Genomic DNA, 6,575 nt, shown 5'->3' on the forward strand with positions numbered 1-6,575 from the left:
TTCCAGCCTGGCCCACATCAGCCGCCCATGAGCCATGAGGCTGGGGAGCCCCCAAAGAGCCATGAGGCTGGAGAGCCTCCAACAAGCCTCGAAGCCAAGACAAGTCCAAAACAGCCTAAAAACAGAGAAAATGGGGACAAAGGCGCTGGAGTAGGGGCATCCCTGGGCCTGTGTGACCTGGACCTGCCCTGGGCTCTGGGGGGTTGCAGGGTTTAGGGGCAATTGGGCACTTCCCCCTGTTCTGTGGAGGTGCTTCCAAGCCCTGGGCGTGGGGACAGGACCAGGATCGCACCCCCCGCTGCTGGGGGACGCTGGGGAGAGGCTCCTCTGCTGCGCTATCAGAAATGCAACAGAAAATGCAATTTCTGCCCTTGCTCCCCAGGCAGCAGCACCGCCAGGGCGCGGGGGAGGACCCAGCTGGAGTTTCAATGTTTAAACGGGGAGTTTTCGGTAGGGCAGTTTCTGCTCGCTCCCAGGTTCAAGCGGTTTTCGGAGGAGAGATGCGCCGGTTCATTATTTACGGTGGTGCCGTCTGCGTGCTCGCGATGGTTCAGCACCAACCTCGACAGCGGATGATAATAGGATTGTAAACTTTTGAAGTTAATAGGAAAATTATAGTGCTTCCGTGTATTATTATAATGCAATAAGCTGCCACATAGTGTCTCTCACCCTGCGGGGTATCACGGCTTGTCACCCAGCCTATGAAGGTAATGATTAAAGCCCCATGAAATTCGCAGTGTCACAAAAGTCTTAAGAAGCATGAAATTTTCTGTTTTCCATTTTAAATTTTTCTTTTTTTTTTTTTTTTTAGATTGCATTTTGACATATTTTTAAGAGAGACCTGTTAATTCCAGATTTGCTGCTGTGGCACAAAGGTCCTGTGCAGACAAACTCACTTCACGTGGGACCTAAAGTAACAGAAGTCAGGAGTGAAGCAGGGTTTCTTTAGTGCCTCTTCTGCTGCAAAACGCTCCAGAGGACATTCCCAAAAGCCCCTGTGGGGTCCCAGGGCCTTGATCCTGTGCGTGATCCCTCCCAGAGCAGTGAGGGCAGGGCTTTGCTGGGGGTCATTCACAAGCCATGGGTGGACGGAGGTGCCTGAGGAAGCTGTGAAATTAAAAATCTTTGGGTGAGCTCCTCTTCGAGCAGACGAGCTTTTCTGTGGATAAAACCACCACATGCCCATCTCGCCCCGTTCCCAGCATCACCTTCAACAAACGATGATGCTGGACCAACCAGTTTAAAAAAAAATCCTGTTTAAATGAAAAGATGCGGAGGGAAGCACACTGGCTGCCCCGATAAATCCCTTCTGTCTGGTGATCATGTGCTTCCCCGGCACGGCCGCCCCCACATCCGCATCCCCCGTCTCCCGTTCCAGATCAAGCTGAAGGAGATCTTCGAGACGCCGTCCGAGATCGCGCTGGTGCTGGAGCTGGTGACGGGAGGAGAGCTCTTTGACAGGTACACCCTGCTCCAAACCGGGGGACAAACCCCACCGGGAGGGTGGCGGGAGGACGAGGATGGAGGGGGCTGACGCACAGCGTGGTTGGGGGTGAGAGGGGTCCGTGCGGGGCAGGGCGCTGACCCCGTGTGCCCGCAGAATCGTGGAGAGGGGCTTCTACAGCGAGCGGGACGCGGCCCACGTCGTCAAGCAGATCCTGGAAGCCGTTTCGGTAACGTGGCCCCGGCGCGGCCTCCCCACATCCCCTGGAGATAACACGGTGAGGGGGTCCTGGGCAGGGGTCCCAGGCGAGGGTCATGGGGGCTGCACCCTCCCAAATACCCCTGGGGAGAGGCGTTTGCCCCCTCCCCCTTGGCCCACCAAAGGCATCACCTCTCCCAATGCACCTCTGTGGAGGATGAGGGAGAGGAGGGACGATGGAGGTGAGGGAGCAGAGGGAGGAAGGCCGGCGCTGCTCTGCAGCACGGGTCGGCTGGAGATGGGGTTTCTATGGCAACGGGAGGGTTTAAAAATGGAAACTGGTAACGGGAAATGTCCTCCCCGTGCCCCACTGCAGGTGTTGGCGTTTCCAAAGGAACGGGTGGGTGAGTTGGTCCCGTGTTTGTGGGTTCCAGAGCGTGGCTGCCTCTTCCCAAATTCTGCCCGAAGCAGACGGGGCTTCCCTGCCCTCCCCATCCCTCCTGCATCCCCATTTTCTCTCTTCCTGTAGTATCTGCATGAAAATGGAGTCGTCCACCGCGACCTGAAGCCGGAAAACCTGCTCTACGCGGACCTGTCCCCCGATGCGCCCCTTAAAATCGGTGGGTGTGCTGTGGTCCCCCTGCGGGGTATCCATGGCAGAGGTGGGGTTAATGGTGCCTCTCTGTGTCCCTCCAAGGTGACTTCGGGCTCTCCAAGATCGTGGATGAGCAGGACACCATGAAAACTGTCTGCGGGACACCGGGGTACTGCGGTGAGCTGGGGCAGGAGGGAGGTCTGGGGACGCTGCTCCCTGCCTGAGGCCGCGCACAGCTCGGTGCAGGGATGGCTGATGGTAGCAGCCATGTTTCCTCCACCGTGAGGTTCCCACCCTTGTGCATCTGAACCCCAAACTCTGCTTCCAGCCCCTGAAGTCCTTCACGGGTGCCCGTATGGCCCGGAGGTGGATATGTGGTCTGTGGGTGTCATCACCTACATCCTGTGAGTAACGCCGTGGGCAGTGAGACTGCAACGGGGGCACAGTTTGTGGGGGCGGCGCGGTGCAGCTCCTCTGTCCTGTGCTCGCAGGCTCTGCGGCTTCGAGCCCTTCTTCGACCCGCGAGGGGACCAGTACATGTACAGCCGCATCCTCACCTGCGACTACGAGTTCGTGTCCCCGTGGTGGGACGAGGTTTCCCTCAATGCCAAGGACTTGGTGAGTGAGCCTGCGCCGCAGCTCGGGGCTGCCGAGTGTGAAGTCTTTGGATCAGTGCTTGTATAAATGAGAAAACTATAGACAAAATAACAAAACTTTGACAAATGAAGCCTTTTTGGGTGTCTGAAACTGGTTACAGGTCAGAAAACTGATTGTCCTGGATCCCCAGAAGAGGCTGACAGTCTACCAGGCTCTGGAGCACCCCTGGGTCACCGGGAAAGCCGCCAAATTTGCTCACATGGACAGCACGCAGAAGAAACTGCAGGAATTTAACGCCAGACGGAAGCTGAAGGTAAGGCCAAAACGCCCCATTAAACCCAGGGGTGGCTCCTGTTTGTGTCCTCCCCTATGCAAACGGCTGAGGCCTCCGAGAGCCACAGTCACTGGGGTTTAAGGATCCCCTGCCGCGAGCAGATAGATGCTCAGCGAGACGTGGCAATGCAGGGGCTGGCTTGGGGAGGGAGGTGAAAGGCGATGGAGCGGCATCGGAGGGGACAAACACAGGCTAACAGCCGCCCGTGCCGCTGTGCCTTTGCAACAGGCTGCCATGAAAGCTGTGGTGGCTTCCAGCCGCTTGGGCAACCACGGGCACCACGACTGCTCCCGCAGTGGGCGCAGCCGGGGGGGACCCCGCGACGCCTGCCTGCCCCAGGGGACGGGCACCGCCGGCCCTGAAGCCACTGCGACCGAGGACCTCGGCGCTTTCCGGAGTGACTGCCCCACCGTGTCCAAGGTTCCCGTCAGCGGTGCCAAGAGCTAAAGTGCTGGGCACTGCTGTCAGCTCGCCACGGCTCCAGCAAGCAACATCCCACTGACCCTTGGATGCTGGCACTGGGGGAAGCCAGGAGGGGACAGGAGAGCCCCGAGTGTCGGTGTGCGTCGGGAGCCCGCGGTCTGCTGTGTGGAGAGCCCTTCTTTAGTGTCCTGTGGGCAGAGCAGTCATAGCTGGTCACTGTGTGTGTGTCTGTATGGACCCGATGGAAGAAACGAGGCTGGTGACTCGATCTGCTGACAAATTCACACTTTTGGCCACTGTGGCTGGAAAAAGATCCCAAGTGGCTTAAAAACGTGGAGCAAACAGCAGAAAAAGGCTTCTTTCACCTTCTCTCCAACAGCAGTAAGCTGTCTTCACAACAGTTTTGTAAGTCCCTGTAAATAGTCCTGGAGGGTTGACGTGCTTGGGGAGGGGATGCATTCGGGTATCGCCGACACCGACAGTCGCTGCGCAGCTGCAGCACCCAGCTGCAGGCTTCTGCTGCGCCAGACAAGGTTTGCAGGAGCCTTTGAACCTGGCTGTTTGATCCTATCCGGAGGAAAAAGTGTTTGCCAGTGGTTCCTTTGTTACCCGTAGCCAGTAGATGACCTCTGCTTTGTGCTTTTGTCTCGCTCCGGTTTCAGTTGTTGCCGCGTTCGGTCTCGCTGTGCTGGTGGTAGGATTGTCACGGCCTGGGGACGCCAGCTCGTCCACCTCTGCACTGCCATTCCGGGTCACCATTTACACAACGAGTTTTCCCAAAGAACAATGCAATTCTTTTTACAGCGTGTTGTAAGACTTTGTAACATGTAACGGTGCTGCTGTTTCCTGAGTGAGGACAATGAGTTTATACCTACCTTGGATTTTTTTTTTTTTTTTAATGAAGTCAGTTGACAAACTTCTCGAAAAGGAATTTTTTTAGGCAGTTATTTACCAAGCCACAGGATAAGCATTTGCAGATTTTAATACAGAACCAGTAATCAGACAGGAAAAGCCATATTATGCGTGGGGGATTACAGAAAGCCGAGCGGCTGCTCCGCAGTCGCAGCTGCCCTGATCCAGCATGGGGTTTGCTACCCTGAGGCAGTGACTGTGCCCTGCGACCCCCCCCACAAAAAAAAAATCACCTGGAGAGCAGCAAAATTTGTACACAAAGTTCCTTTTTCCAGGGAGGGCACACACAGCCCAGGGGCTGCAACAAAAATTGGCGTTTTGCTGAAGCTGAAAGCTGCCGTTTCAGAGCTCTGGCCAGGCACAGAGCGCGGGGCGGTGCTGTCACTGGAGCAGCAGGGAGGCAAACGCCACATGGCGGCTTCTGTATTTGTGTACAGCAGAAGCAGCAATCGCAAAGATTCCGTGCCAGGGCTGATCCATAGTGTATGAAGCTCACTTACGGTTAGGGTGCTTGTAGAGCTGATCCAGAGGAGAGAGCGGATGATCAGGAGTGGTTTTTAATTGGAAAAATATTAGGTCTTGACCAGAAATGAGCTTTTATTCTTTTTTTTTTTTCTTAAAAGACTCTTTTCTGTCTGTTGACATGAAATACTCACTGAAACGCCTCGCAGGGCCCGAGCGCTCAGCACAACCTGGGCCTGTGAAGTGGAGCATCTCCCTTCTGAGGAGCGGCTGAGGGAGCTGGGGCTCTTTAGTTTGCAGAAGAGGAGACTGAGGGGAGACCTCATTCATGTTTATAAATTTGTAAAGGGCGAGTGTCACGAGGATGGAGCCAGGCTCTTCTCGGTGACAAACAATGATAGGACAAGGGGTAACGGACACAAACTGGAACACAGGAGGTTCCACTTCAATTTGAGAAGAAACTTCTTCTCAGTGAGGGTGACAGAGCACTGGCCCAGGCTGCCCAGAGAGGTTGTGGAGTCTCCTTCTCTGCAGACATTCAAAACCCGCCTGGACGCCTTCCTGTGTAACCTCATCTGGGTGTTCCTGCTCCGGCAGGGGGATTGGACTGGATGAGCTTTGGAGGTCCCTTCCAATCCCTAACGGTGTGGGATTCTGGGATTCTGTGAAGCAGAGGTCGATGCTGGGAAACCTCTCAGTAACGCTGCCCTGCCCAGACCTGCAAAATAATGGAAATAAGGTTTTGGAGAGGTTTGAACACCAAGGGTCTTCAGTGACAGGAGGCACTCGAGGAGAAAACTATATGCAAAAAAAAAAAGAGGAGTTAATCTCTTGTGTTATGTCAATAAAGTATTATTCCACAAGTATCAGTATGTAATGGTAGAAAAAAAATGTGCTCCTGTGAGTCAAGCTAACAGGCGACACCGTTGTGGGATGTGTGCTGTTTCCAGGATGTTTTAATAACGTACTACTTTGGTGTAGTGGTGACGTTTCCGATATCGCAGGTATTTATACAGAGTTATAGACAGCCAATAAAGTCTCAGACATCGTAATACGGGCTCCGTTTTCGCTGTTCTCAGAACACACGGGCTAAAAGGTGATGGAGCCAAACAGCACCGTGCTGGGGGCCATTTGTTTTGTTGTTTTTTTCTGGGTTTTTTAACCCATTTTCCAAAGACTATTTATTTTTAGACTTCTGAGTGCCCAGGCTCAGCGACAGGCACCGTCCACCGCTCCGCGGAGCCTCCCGGGACACCTCAGGGCGGGCGGAGCTCGACCACCGCCCCCTAACGTCACGGTGCAGCCCTCCGGCGTGATTACGTCACCGCCGCGGCCCCGTCACCGCCACGGCGAGCCCTGACGCCGCGACGGGAGGGGGAAGGGACGCCATAGCAAGGGAAACCCAGCGAAGGAGACGCTGAGGGGGCGGAGCAATCAGAGGAGCGGACGTTCTGATTGGCTGGAGGAGCGCGTGTTTTGGCGGCGGGAAGAAAGCGTGTCCCACCCCGCGCGAGCGGCGCTCGTTGATTGGTTGCCGCGCTGCTGAGGGACGGCCGCGCATGCGCAGCAGTGGGCGGGGCGGGAGGCCGTCGATATGGAGGGGGGCGGTG

At 55.6% G+C, this 6,575-nt stretch overlaps 1 protein-coding gene across 1 annotated transcript in view; it reads left to right on the top strand.

Moving 5' to 3' along the window:
- CAMK4 (calcium/calmodulin-dependent protein kinase IV) overlaps nt 1-3,615 on the top strand; it is a gene marked incomplete at its 5' end in the record, with an annotated part of 4,730 nt that extends 1,115 nt beyond the window's left edge. The window contains 8 exons of the mRNA XM_010184888.1: nt 1,379-1,461; nt 1,601-1,673; nt 2,172-2,262; nt 2,340-2,414; nt 2,566-2,641; nt 2,729-2,855; nt 2,995-3,147; nt 3,397-3,615. Coding sequence (XP_010183190.1) covers nt 1,379-1,461; nt 1,601-1,673; nt 2,172-2,262; nt 2,340-2,414; nt 2,566-2,641; nt 2,729-2,855; nt 2,995-3,147; nt 3,397-3,615 — 897 coding nt within the window. The remainder of the gene's footprint in view (nt 1-1,378; nt 1,462-1,600; nt 1,674-2,171; nt 2,263-2,339; nt 2,415-2,565; nt 2,642-2,728; nt 2,856-2,994; nt 3,148-3,396) is intronic.
- Between the last annotated feature and the right edge of the window lie 2,960 nt (nt 3,616-6,575).

This window comes from Mesitornis unicolor, unplaced genomic scaffold, assembly GCF_000695765.1.
Source record: "Mesitornis unicolor isolate BGI_N332 unplaced genomic scaffold, ASM69576v1 scaffold29425, whole genome shotgun sequence".
In the NCBI taxonomy this organism is placed as follows: Eukaryota; Metazoa; Chordata; class Aves; order Mesitornithiformes; family Mesitornithidae; genus Mesitornis; species Mesitornis unicolor.